At 38.3% G+C, this 12,651-nt stretch overlaps 2 protein-coding genes across 2 annotated transcripts; one reads left to right on the top strand and one right to left on the bottom strand.

Annotated features, from left to right (window-relative positions):
• Positions 1-308: 308 nt before the first annotated feature.
• On the bottom strand, positions 309-8,658 carry RBM7 (RNA binding motif protein 7). Its single transcript, XM_047753448.1, has 5 exons — positions 8,348-8,658; positions 7,301-7,463; positions 6,409-6,496; positions 3,567-3,657; positions 309-1,821 (listed from the first exon to the last, which is right to left on the bottom strand). Exons 1-5 carry the CDS (start codon positions 8,441-8,443, stop codon positions 1,462-1,464), a joined length of 798 nt encoding a protein of 265 aa, XP_047609404.1. The 5' UTR covers positions 8,444-8,658; the 3' UTR covers positions 309-1,461.
• C11H11orf71 (chromosome 11 C11orf71 homolog) lies at positions 8,605-9,219 on the top strand. Its single transcript, XM_047753449.1, has one exon. It carries the CDS (start codon positions 8,782-8,784, stop codon positions 9,157-9,159), a length of 378 nt encoding a protein of 125 aa, XP_047609405.1. The 5' UTR covers positions 8,605-8,781; the 3' UTR covers positions 9,160-9,219.
• The last annotated feature ends 3,432 nt before the right edge of the window (positions 9,220-12,651 follow it).

Raw genomic sequence — 12,651 nt, 5'->3', positions numbered from 1 at the left:
CTCTATGCTGAGTAATTGAATAGCTCCATCTACCTGGACAACAAAAAACTACATGCATTTACAAACAGAAAACCAAATGCACAAATTCCTAGAGAGAACTGGGAGAGTAAGTGTTCAGAAACATAAACCATGTGTCACTGAAAATTTGATTCTAAAAGTTTAAGTTTGGTATGTACAAAAGGTGTATTCCAGAATGCTCTGAGAACTGACAGTTTTAATACCAGGCAATCATTGAGTGTTGCTAACTTTTTGTGTACAAAGTCCCCAAAGTTAGTGACGTCAAAAAAAAAAAAAAAAGGACACACCCCTCCTTTTTGTTTTCAATATATTAAAAAGCAGTATAGTACAAATGTTGTCAATATTAAAAAGGATCCGAATTTTTCAAGGAATGAATTTTTACAAACAAGTTCTACAATGAAAGGGAAACAGCATCTTAATACATAAAAGTTTTGTTAAACAAGATTTAAAAAAGTTTAAATCAGAAAGTGTTTAAGACTAAATTCTTTCAAATATTCAAAAACAAAAAAAGTAACTTGTACAATCTCCATAATAAAATGTGTCCTTATATACATGTCCTGGGCACTTTGAAAATGTTAAAAATTTTAAAGTTTGAGTGATAGAGGCAGCACATAAAGGTTTTGTGAACCTTTTCATCCAAAAAGTATATTTTCAGTAAGACATTTTACCATTTTTTCTGACTATGCATTTACATGTTTGTTCTTCCTGAAAGGGGGGATTTACATTAACACTGTATTTTTACTGTAAAAAAATAATTTCAAGATAATTAACTTCCTGAGTCACTTTAGCCATACACCAAACATTAAGATTTAAGGAGCAAATTCTAAGATTTTATAATGAAATAGCATGTGTAGATTTACACATGAATGCTCAATTAGGGTAAAACTTAAGAGCATGTCACAGAACTTACACTTAAGTTCTCTAAGAAGTTAATGATTTATCCCCAAACTTTATACCAAAAAGTTTCCTCAAATGTGAGTAAAATGAATCACTGAAATTACATTTTCTCATTAACAAAATACTGAGTCATTTCAGACTATCAACTTGAATGTTTTCATTATATCCACCAAAATCTGAGTCACGAACAAGAAACTTGCAATACAAAAAGATAACAAATAATTAAAATATTTGTTTCATAATTCAACTAATCCATATAATAATACATCCTTTCCTCAACTGTCTAAAATGATTAGGAATTGTGGCACTTTCTTTTGCATAAAACCCTTTCCTCTTCTTAAAACCCTGAGGTGAAAGGTTATTAATGTAATAAAACCAGAACCACAATTCTTCTCATTTCTGTATGGGACTGGTGTTTTAAAATTTTTATAAAGAAATGTGGCAACTTGTAAAGCTGCTCTATACAGTTTTTTAACAAAACATTCCCAGGCCAACTTAACCAAAAGGGCCTAGAATGACCCTATAAAAACATCATTTTAACACTTGTTAGTGTCGAGATGAGCGCCATTTTCCATCTCTACCACTGTCTCTTCTGTTATCATAGTCATGGCTCCAGCCATCATGATTCCTGTCTTCATAGAAGAAATCATCTCTGTTTCCTCTGTAATGATGGTCAGACCCATGATCTGCGTAACGCTGTTCACGGCTATAATGTCTATCTGCTAGGTAGGGATGAGAATTCTGTCTGACTTTTCGCTGCGACGGTGTATCTTGGCGCCATGGGGAGCCTGAAGACTGGTTGAAAGAAGGATTATGGGACTGAACTGATGGCGAAAATCCTGATGCATCCAGGTGTGGAGAACCAAATTTCCCTCCATATGACATCTGTCTCAAAACATTGTTCATCTAAGGGAAGAGAAAAAGTAGGAAATGTTAACAGCAAATATTTCCAGATATCAAAGTCAATATATATCTGGCCATGGTTAGCCAAACACAATAATAGAAAACCAAAATCACTCTTTGCCTAGATGAATCTTAAGTTAAACACAACTAAAAGTAGTACAATACAATAGCTTTATCCATTCCAATATATGTCTACAAGATATTTGTTTTTATGGGTTTTTTTGGGGGGGGTCCCCTGTCTACAAGATATTTGTACAGAATTACTGCTCTTTGCCCTCCAGAACACAACTCAGAAGGGAAGAAGTCATACAAAGTGACTGTAATGTAAATTACTGCATGATGAACACATTAAGAGCCACAAGCTCACTATCATTAGGAAGAGTCTAATGAGGGTGACATATGATCTGAGTATTCAAAGTATGGATGGAGTATTTTAAGGAAAAACATTTTAAGGGGGAATTATGTCAAAGAAAGAAAACTGCACAAACAATAGGGAAACAGAATAGGTTCATAGAACAGCAAGTAATTCTGACTAAGACAGGTTATACACCTCATGAGCAGTGACTAATGGATGGTAAGCTACAAAGGTTTATTGGAATCAGATGATGGGGGTAAAAACCAGATGATGGGAGTAAAAACACAAGGCTAGAGAATTCTAACTTTGTCTTGCAAACAATGAAAAGTCAAACAGCCAGGAGGATAAGCAAAACAGAGTTCTAATAGTAATTTTGAAGTGGTGTACGAGATGGACCAATGAGAAGAAAACAGAGACAAGTAGTAAATGACTACACCAGTGGTTCCCAAATTCTGCTTATGGACAGACATTAACCAATGCTGATTTTTTTAATGGTCTATAGCAAAATGAGAAAAATAATGTTTATAAAAGATGATATCCCTTTATACTGGCCTCTCAATTTTATTTTATTTCACTCTTAGAGATCACAAGCCAAGATTGTGATTTAGGTAAGAAAACAAAAAGGAAGACATAAATGTAAGAAAAAGAAAAAGAAGTTCCTGTTGTGGCACAGCGGAAACGAAATCTGACTAGTATCCCTGAGGATGCGGTTGATTCCCGGCCTTGCTCAGTGCGTCAGGGATCTGCCGTTGCCGTGAGCTATAGTGTAGGTCACAGACACGGCTTGGATCCCGAGTTGCTGTGGCTGTGGAGTATGCCAGCAGCTGTAGGTCCGACTTGACTCCTAGCCTGGGAATGTCCACATGCCTCGAATGCAGCCTAAAAAGCCAAAAAAAAGAAAAGAAAAAGAAAAAAATGAAGGATCTGGAGACTGATCAAAGACAAAGATAAAAATAGCAAAAGATACCTAAGAAAGTATTCTTGGTGCTATTATTACAGAAAAACACGGGAAGTTCAAAAGGGAGCTGGTCTAAAAGACTCCAATATATTAAAGTATTAAAAGTAAGTATTAAAGATAGTATGTAATAAGAAGTTACTCAGCACAGCTTACAAGAACATTAGAGAATGAGTTTCCAAAATGTGCAATACACACCCCCCCCCCAATACCAACAATGCTTAAAGAAAGTTACAAATCTGAGATGTAATTCTTCTACTTATCTTCAGTCTTCTAAATATATATTTCAGCTCAATGTAAACCAAAATGAGTGATCAATCTACAAAGATCATGCTGGTCTAACTAAAATTTAAGAAATTACTTCAAGAAAATTTCATTAAGAACGAATATTTTAACTATGATTTTTTTTTAGCAACTCAAGTTGAAAAATTAACCTACCACTGCTTGTCTCTGAAAATTTTCTGAACAAGAGAAAGATCTCTGAAGTATCTGTGCTGATGGAGTCATATTATCCACCGTTCTTTCGTACCTGCAAAAAATAAGAAAACCAACATATAATCATTTATCCAATGTTTACTACATACCAATCATGAGCAAGACCTAGTCCTCAAAGGTTGGAATGAACAAGACCAACAACAACAACAAAATAAATAAATAAAAACAGCAACAACAACAACAACAACAAAACAAGACCAACAAGGTATCTGCTCTCATGGAGCTGGGGTAAGGATTCAGACAATAAGACAATTTCACATGGTTATAATGACAGAGGAATAAATGACTAGAGAGCAAGTCAAAGTGAGAGAGAAAGGGGTTCTATTTTAGCTTGACTAGTCAGGGATGGCCTTTCTAAAAAGGACATACCTTAAGTGAGAGCTGAACAAAATTGTGTGGAGGTTAACACATTCCAGTTGAGGGAAGGACTAGGGTGAGCAAACCACAGCCTGTGGGCCAAGGCCAGGTGGTCTAAACAAAGTTTTATTGGAATACAGTCAAATTCTTTAGTTATTGTACTCTATGTGTGGTGTTATAATGGCAGAGAAGAAACTTCACAGGCATGCAAAATTCAAAATATCAACTGCCTGGCTCTTTATAGAAAAAAATGCATCAATCCCTGGGCTAGCGCAAAGGCCTAGACTGATAACTAAAGTGAAAAAGATTTGATCAATTAAACATATCTGGTGGGGGAAACAGAAGACATAAAGGACAAAATTCAGAATTTTGGCTTGAGCTATAAAACCTTTAATGAGACAGGAAAGAAGAATAGGTTTTAGGGAGTAAAGAAGTAAGAGTTCTGTAACGTATTAATTTTAAGGATTTAAACCTTATTCCTTATTTCCTAAAGAGGTAACCTGCTCTACAGAAAAACTCAGAAAAGGGTTTAAATTAATTCTACTTTAAAATATGCCTCTGGGGAGTTCCCATTGTGGCTCAGTGGGTTACAAACCTAACTAATATGCATGAGGATGCAGGTTCAATCCCTGGCCTTGGGTTCAATCCCTGGTCTTGTTCACTGGGTAGTGGGTTAAGGATCGGTGTTGCCATGAGCTGTGGTGCTCAGCTTGGATCCTGAGTTGCTGCAGCATAGGCCGGCAGCTGTAGCTCTGATTCAACCCCTAGCCTGGGAACTTTCTAATGCTGCAGGTGTTGTCCTTAAAAAAAAAAAAAAAGAGCAGTATGCCTTTGGAATCAAATCACCAATTGATTTATCTTATAGTTAACATCTTTTTCTGTGGGATTTTCCTAAATTGGATTATATATCTGTATGCTAAGGGAGTCAAATTTTACTTAGAGAGAGTATAAAAATCATGTACAATCTAGCCTTTGATTAAAACTAAAGTATTTACTTGTGTATTTCCCCCCCAAGAATTTCTAAGAGGGGTTACAAACTTTTTTCTTCCACCTAAGACATCTTCTGAGATTCTATAAAGTAGTTAAAGGTGCTTCAAATTCCAACTGTACTGAAAAGTATATAAACACAATGTCAGCTGGCAAGAAAAGATACCAAAAGTGTACCCCTTTCACATTATTGCTTCCTTACAATTTCACCTTCCAAAATCTTTTCCCATCTACCCACTTCTCTCAAGCTCTTGGCACCACCTTAATTCAAACCATCAACCTCAGTCCACTAACTTCTTTGCCACTAATACCAATACCCTGATACCTATAGCTTCCTAACTGGTCTTTCTATTTTTGGTCTATCTTGTCCCCTACAATTCTCTTCCAGTGCAACAAAGAAATTCATTAAAATCTAAACCTGTTCCTCTTACTATCCTACCGAAAACCTCTTAATGTCTTCCTACTGTTCCTAGGGTGAAATTTCAAAAACCTAATTATGGCCTATAAGAAAGACCCTATATGATCTGGCCTCTACCTACTCTACCGAGATTATCTACTACTCTCCATTTTTCATTCATTATGATCTAGGTACATAGGCCTCTTTCAGGTCCTCATTCACTTGTATCATCTCTCCATGTTAAAACTTTCTAAACACTTTCTACCCAATCACACTGCCTGGGCTTGAAAACAAGCCCAATGCTTGAAGAAGTTAAGAATAATCCTTACCTCATAAGACTGCTGTGAGGAATAATGTGAGATCATAATGCTAAGGACTTGGTGAAGCACCTAACATATAACGGGTATTTGCTACCTCTTTCTTGATGAAGCCTATTATGATTGATAACTAGCTCTATGGACATACCAGGAAAAAACTGTCCCTGGTAAAATAACCTCCACAAAGAAAATAAAATTACTTGGGGATTTTAGAGAGCATTCAAATCAACTCCTCTTCCTTACAAATGTAAAGACAGGACCAGAGAAATGAGACTAGGTTAAGATTACACAACTGGTAGAAAAAGATGTAGAATCCAATTCTAACTTAGTCCAGTAGTATGTTTACTAATACGTATGTATTTTTAAACTGCAAGCAATAACCAATTAGTGGTCATAAAACTAATGTGAATTAAAAAATAAAACAGTAGCAAGGGTAAGTAATGTTGAGAAATTTCATTTCAGTTATATACACATACATGGGTGTGGGTATGTCTTTACAAATGAACATAAATATAGGTATATATGTATCCATTTTAAAAGAACTATATATAATGGGAAAATATATATACATATATATATATATATATATATATATATATATAGTCCAACAGCAAATAATTCAGCAGAAAGCATAAAGAAGGAAATCAATCACTATGTGCTCTGAGATCACTACCTAAAAAAAAAAAAATCCCTGATAGTGATTTTAACAATAGGTGAGAAATATTACCTGCTAGGAGATGTGGAAGTAGGACTTGAATTTCCAACATGATGCTGGGGATATGACAAACTGACCTCTTGTGAGGCATGGCTACTTCCTAAAATGAAATAATAGGAGAAATTCTTACTGATAGAAAATTTAACTTGAAATATCATCTCCCTCAGCCCTATCACTCCAAAAAGGTAGACGTAGCTAAAAGAGAAAAACTCAGATTTCAGTAGACCATTTTATAGTTCATCAGAGTTAAAATTATAAGTATTAATACCAGATATATCCAAAACCAAGAGTTTCAAATAAGGTACTATCCAATGTATAAACACATAATCTGGCCATGATCTTGTGATCCCCACACTAAACTGTAAGACTGAGTACAAAGAAAGTTTCATCCTCACATAATGATCAAAAATTTTAGAAGTTAATTACAAAGCAGCCAAGGGAAATAATCCTTGCTCTTTTCAGAGCACGAACCCAAACTCAAGTCATTCTAACAAAGTTTATGTTGCTCTTTTCAGAGCACGAACCCAAACTCAAGTCATTCTAACAAAGTTTATGTTCTTTTCACAAACCCAAACTGAAATTTTAAACTCATTTTTTTAATTGTTAAAGTATCATTGATTTACAATGTTCTGCCAATTTCTGCTATACAGCAAAGTGACCCAGTCATACCTATATGCATTCTTTTTCTTGTATTAAAGCTCATTTTAAAATTATAACTTTTAAAATCCATATTGTCAGTGTTATTATCAATGTCAATTCCCATTTTCAGGAATATATAGAGTTTACCATTCACAAAGCTTAAAGCATTTTAATCCAAAAAGAAGTTATTTAAAACTGAATAAGAAAATTTAAAAAACAAAGCAGTAAACAACCTCCCTCCCAAACCTCATCAGTGAATAGTTACCTGATCTAAACTGAATTTTGATGGGCCTTCCAAAAAGTTTTATTCCATTAAGGAGATTCATTGCATAAGGAACAGATACTTCATGTTTGAAATTCACAAATGCAAATTGCTTCGGTTTTCCATCTTTATCTTTTGGAATTTTCACTTTTATTACAGGCCCAGCCTACAGACAAAACAAACAAACAAAGTGTTCAGAATTTTCAATAAAGCAATTTCAGGAAAATACTCAATATTTACAAAGTTTAAAAAATTAAAAAATGTAACCAGGAACTGTAAAAAAAACTGGATACACACAGATTCCCATCTCGGTCAAAGATCCTATAGACATGAATGAAAATTAGATTAACTTATTTGTGGGGGAGGGAAACCATAAGGATCTGGTAACCCAAACACTGAATTTACATTTCGCAGCATTTTAACCGGGCGACCAACATCCTTCATTTTCCCGCTGCATGGAAACTAACGGTTATTGTGAGCAAAAGAAAGTAGTTTTCTTGGACTAAAAACTACTTTTGTATTGATCAGTCAAACGTTACCAGTTGTTGGAGGATAGAGCTGGAGGGAACAGGATTAACACATAATACCGATTTTAAAACACGACAATGCTGCTTTCCTATGGAGTATCTATGAGTCTATCTTTGCTGCAACTTTGTAAGAAACTTCAGTGGCAAAAGGGTACTGACAAGGATAGCGAAATATAATTTACAAGAGGAAAAAGCAAAAAGAAGACGAAACGCGCAGCTCTGTGACGGACCCATACATACGAGGTCACTTAGAAGCCCTGAATCTCTACAAGGGGAATGCATAATTGAGGAACCCTCCACGACCTTTAGCCGTCACTTCGGCAAGAACTAGGCAGGGATCTTCTAATAAAGTGACACTAAGCGAGAGCCTCACTTTCTAAGCGCGACCTCCACCTTCAACCAGCCCACCTGTCGGGTGCCGGGACTGAACGTCCCGCTGGCACCGAGAAAGCTGAGACGGCCGTTGGGCCGGGCCCTACACAGGCCGGAAAACGAAAGGAAAAGGCTGATCCCAGCCGCTTACCTGGTGGAAAAGCTCAAAAAGAAGCTCCTCTGTCACCTTCGTCTCAAGGTTGCCCACAAAGAGCGTGCGATCTGCTTCGGCTGCCGCCGCCCCCATCTCAGCGTCGCCCCCTCCCGAAAAAGGCCGAAGGGTCGCCGCCGGCGCACCCACTGCGCACTCTCAGAAACCCCACGTCCTCGCGCTCTGTGGCGTCACGGACGTAAACGTCAATCACGCCGGCTCTCAGTGGCGTCGACGTGCTCTGACGAACTGCGCACGCTCGCGAGAAGAGCGCTTGGTAGAGGCAGTTTCTTGATCAGCCGCTCCAGTGATGGCTTCCGGCGCGGTCAGACTCCGCGGGCAGGACCGGCTGGACTGATCTGCGGAGTCGCGAGGGCGCGAGGGCCTGCCCTGACCGAGGGACGTAACGCAAATACTGCAGGCAGTGTTTGAAAATGGCCCTGTCCTCCGGCGATCAAAGGAGCAGGAGTGGCTACTATTCTTTCCACGGAGACCTCAGCTCGGCGGCCTTAGCTTTGGCGATGGTCTCTGGGGACAGCTTCCTCGTTACCAGGCCTGAGGCTATTCTTCCAGAACTTCCTCGGCCGGCTATGCGGATAAACGCCCGGACCGAGAGCCGTCGGGCACCTACTGGTGGCCAGAGCCCTGCCCGCTTTATAAAGGGCCGGGAACCTGATGGGCGGAGCCGGAGCCGGCAGGCCAGATTCTCACCGTACCCTGTCCCTGAGGTGAAACTCGACCTCCTGAGAAGTGTCCTGCAACAACGTCTGGTGGCACTTGGAGGTGTTATCGCTGCCCGTCTCTCGGCCTAAGACGAACACCTCCCTCCGCCCCCCCAATTAGCTTGTGAACAAGGCTTCTCTCAAATCCTTTCTTGGTGCAACCGAAGTCTTTATTTTTAATTAGGGACGTCTTTTCATTTCACTATAAAAATAGGTAGGAGTCCTGTTACACCAGCCTAGCAGGAAGGAACAGTTTTTAATTAATTCAGATGGTTTTAAGCAGCCGTGATAATTGGATCGGAAGGGCTGATAATTGGATCAGAAGGGCGGAAGTAGCAGAGAGTTTTTGAGGTAGTCATAAACCTGGCAGTTTTTCCTACCTTGAAACTTGAAATTCCGAGTTTCCTTAACTGCCTCCGTTTCTACCACAGACTGTCCCCTTGATCTTTAGTGCTGTTAGTTTATTACTCTGGCTTATCCTTCCGCCTGTAGCCCAACACTTCATCCTATCATCTGGTCCTTAACACTTTCTTCCATCCCCTCCACTTTTTCTTAAGAAGTATCTACAAACTTCAATCACAACCATACTAAAACAACAAAAATGAAACCTAAGCCTTGCTAATCTGTCAGATAACAACTATTTTTTTCTTCTTAGGGCCACACCAGCAACGGATGTTCCTAGACTAGGGGTCTAAACAGAGCTGCAGCTGCCTATGCCACAGCAATGCCATTGCTAAGCGGCGTTTGCGACATACACCACAGCTCACTGGCAATGCCAGATCCTTTACCCACTGAGCAAGGCCAGGGATCCAACCCGAATCCTCATGGGTACTAATCGGGTTGGTTACCGCCGAGCAACAACTGGGACTCCTACTCTTTCAAATTAGTGAACTAACTTATATTTCTCAATTTGTTGAGATTCCAAATGAATTTTTACACTTACATTTCTCATTTTATTGTATTCAATCCCAGCTTTCTTAATCTCAACCTGTTGTCCCAAAATGTACAAAAAAAAAAAAAAAAGATTGGAAACCTTCGTCTTAACAGGCTCATTTTATGAAGCTGTTCATTTATTTACTCCAGCATTTTCCTTAAGCTTTCTTGTCTTTTCCTTTTCAACCATTCAACAATATTTGAAGATCTTTACAGCGCTAAGCACAGTGGATAAACTTTACATAGTCCTGCTATCAAGGAAATAAAGGAGTGTACTCTAGATGAAGAGGCTAATCAATCAATAGGTAATCACTACACTGGACTGTTTATTAGGTGCTGTGGGGTGCAGTGCAGTGCAGTGATGAGAATAAGCCATTCTTGCAATGGCTTTCCATAGTATTGCACTACCCTGATTCTTCTCTTAACTGGCTAATGATTCTATCTATTTTTGTTGTCTTAACCATACATTTCCCAAGGTTTAAAGGAGGGTATTGGGAGAAAGTTAGTGGGTTTTGTTTAAGTTCTAACTCTTTATGTAAGCAGGTAGTCTAGCTTTTTCCCATTGGAATCTTGTCTGATAAAGCTTGACAAGCCAGGGAGCTTTCCTAAGAAAGTGACTAATACAGTGAGAAGTCTAGAAACCTAGTCATAAGAAAAATGTTTGAAACAATAATAATAGATTGGGGTTCCTGTCGTGGCTCAGTGGTTAATGAATCTGACTAGAAACCATGAGGTTGCGGGTTAAATCTCTCACCTTGCTCAGTGGGTTAAGGATTCGGTCTTGCCGTGAGCAGTGGTGTAGGTCGCAGACACGGCTCAGATCTGGCGTTGCTGTAGCTGTGGTGTAGGCCTGCAGCAATAGCTCCAATTAAGACCCCTAGCCTGGGAACCTCCATATGCTGCAGGTGAGGCCCTAGAATAGACAAATAGTAATGATAATAGATACATTTTATTGAGTGCCATGTGCAAGACAGAGTGCTAGGAGGTTTTATTTATTGTTTATTCAGATATTCATTGAAACATTCTGTTCTTCCTACTATGTATGCTAGGTACTTAGAAGAAAGTAATGAACAAGATAGACAAGGTCTCTGCCATTACAGAGCTTTATATATGTCATTTACTTCTCACAACAGCCCATAACAAAGGTATTATACTTTCATTTTATTGCCAAGAAACCGAGACACAAAGAAATGAAGTAAACTTTCCAAGGTCATACAGCTAGTAAATGATAGAGCCTTGAAGCCATTCAACCCAGGTTCCTCATTTGAACCATATAACACAAAAAAATGAGCGATTATTTTCTCAATTCTCCTAAAGATAGTATATAACTAAGAGTATTTTAGATATCCAAAAAGAAGTGAATAATATACGATGGACGCTTTTGGCTTGGCATTATGATAACCTGTCGTTGAAAAAGAATCCCAAACCTATGGCTAAGAGTTTTAGATTGGAGAAAAATAATACAATCAAGGCTGAAGGTAAGAAGGATTTTCATAAAACTTAGAGATGCCTAATAATGGAAAATATCACCTCACAAGGTAATGAATTAACCGCGCAAAGTTCAGATAGAGGCTAAATCCTGTCAATTAAATAAGAAGAACTCCAGTTCTTTCCCACTTAATCTTTAATTCTCTACTTTCAATTTTAAACTTGGTTAAAATTGAAAATGGAGAATTGGGTGAGAAGAAAAAAGTGAAGTTTGATCCATAAGCTGACCACACTTATCTTGGGAGGGGAAGAGGGGACTATTGATTATGCTGAGGCAACAGGCATAAATAGGGCTGTCCTAGGCAGGCCAGCTGGGTCACATAACTCTAGGAGATGGAACAACATTAATACAGCTTTGGCTCATATTCCTTAGCTTGAGGGAAAGAAGGCTGAGATTTGTACATGAAGGAACAAAAGTTTGGTATAAATGTGCACAAAAGCACACAAGAGGAGGACCCAGTGGGAATGATGTAATTTCTGTTCGTTCTTGCATAGGGTCCTCAGGAGTAGAGCTTTGATTGAATAATAATGTAAAAGAAAATTCTTGTTTTGTTTGACAAGAGGAGGACCTGTTCACATAGATTCTCCATCATTTTAAATCTGAGCCAATGGCTGCCTAAATTCTCCTTGTTATTAACATCTGCCCTAGTGTCCAAGTTACATCTTCCTGGAGTCACAAAGACTATTACGGAAGCAAGGATCAAAATAAACCTCTTCAGATGAAATTACCTGAAGCAGGGACAGCTGAGTTTGCGTAAGAGCAGTCCATGTCATTAAGAAACCATGTTTACAAAATGAATTTTAATATCACCAATTAATATCACCATGCTGTCCTAAAATGAATTTTCTAAGAGTAATACAAAAAAATAGTCCCCCAAATTAGTACTTCCATAAGGATTTTTTTCTTCGTTTCTTTTCACAGCCATACCTGCGTCATATGGAAGTTCCTGGGCTAAGGGTCAAATAGGGTGAGATCCAAGCCGCATCTTCAACCTATGCAGCAGCTTGTGGCAATGCCAGATCCTTAACCCACTGAGGAGGGCCAGGGATCCACCCCAAATCCTCACAGACACTATGTCTTGTTCTTAACACACTGAGCCACAATAGGAACTCCCCATAAGTTTTTTGTTTATTTATTTATAGTTTATTTATTTATTTATA

Source organism: Phacochoerus africanus, chromosome 11 (assembly GCF_016906955.1).
Source record: "Phacochoerus africanus isolate WHEZ1 chromosome 11, ROS_Pafr_v1, whole genome shotgun sequence".
In the NCBI taxonomy this organism is placed as follows: domain Eukaryota; kingdom Metazoa; phylum Chordata; class Mammalia; order Artiodactyla; family Suidae; genus Phacochoerus; species Phacochoerus africanus.
The sequence above is the reverse complement of the archived record's forward strand: the minus strand, read 5'-3'. Positions and strand labels throughout refer to the sequence as shown.

What these genes read in the sequence shown, in the direction of transcription:
- RBM7 (XM_047753448.1), bottom strand. Translation starts at nt 8,443, where the DNA reads ATGGGGGCGGCGGCAGCCGAAGCAGATCGCACGCTCTTTGTGGGCAAC. An exon ending in ACTTCCACATCTCCTAGCAG is followed by an intron (nt 3,658 to 6,408) that starts GTAATATTTCTC and finishes TATTTTTTGCAG; the next exon opens with GTACGAAAGAACGGTGGATA. An exon ending in ATTTTCAGAGACAAGCAGTG is followed by an intron (nt 1,822 to 3,566) that starts GTAGGTTAATTT and finishes CTCTTCCCTTAG; the next exon opens with ATGAACAATGTTTTGAGACA.
- C11H11orf71 (XM_047753449.1), top strand. Translation starts at nt 8,782, where the DNA reads ATGGCCCTGTCCTCCGGCGATCAAAGGAGCAGGAGTGGCTACTATTCT.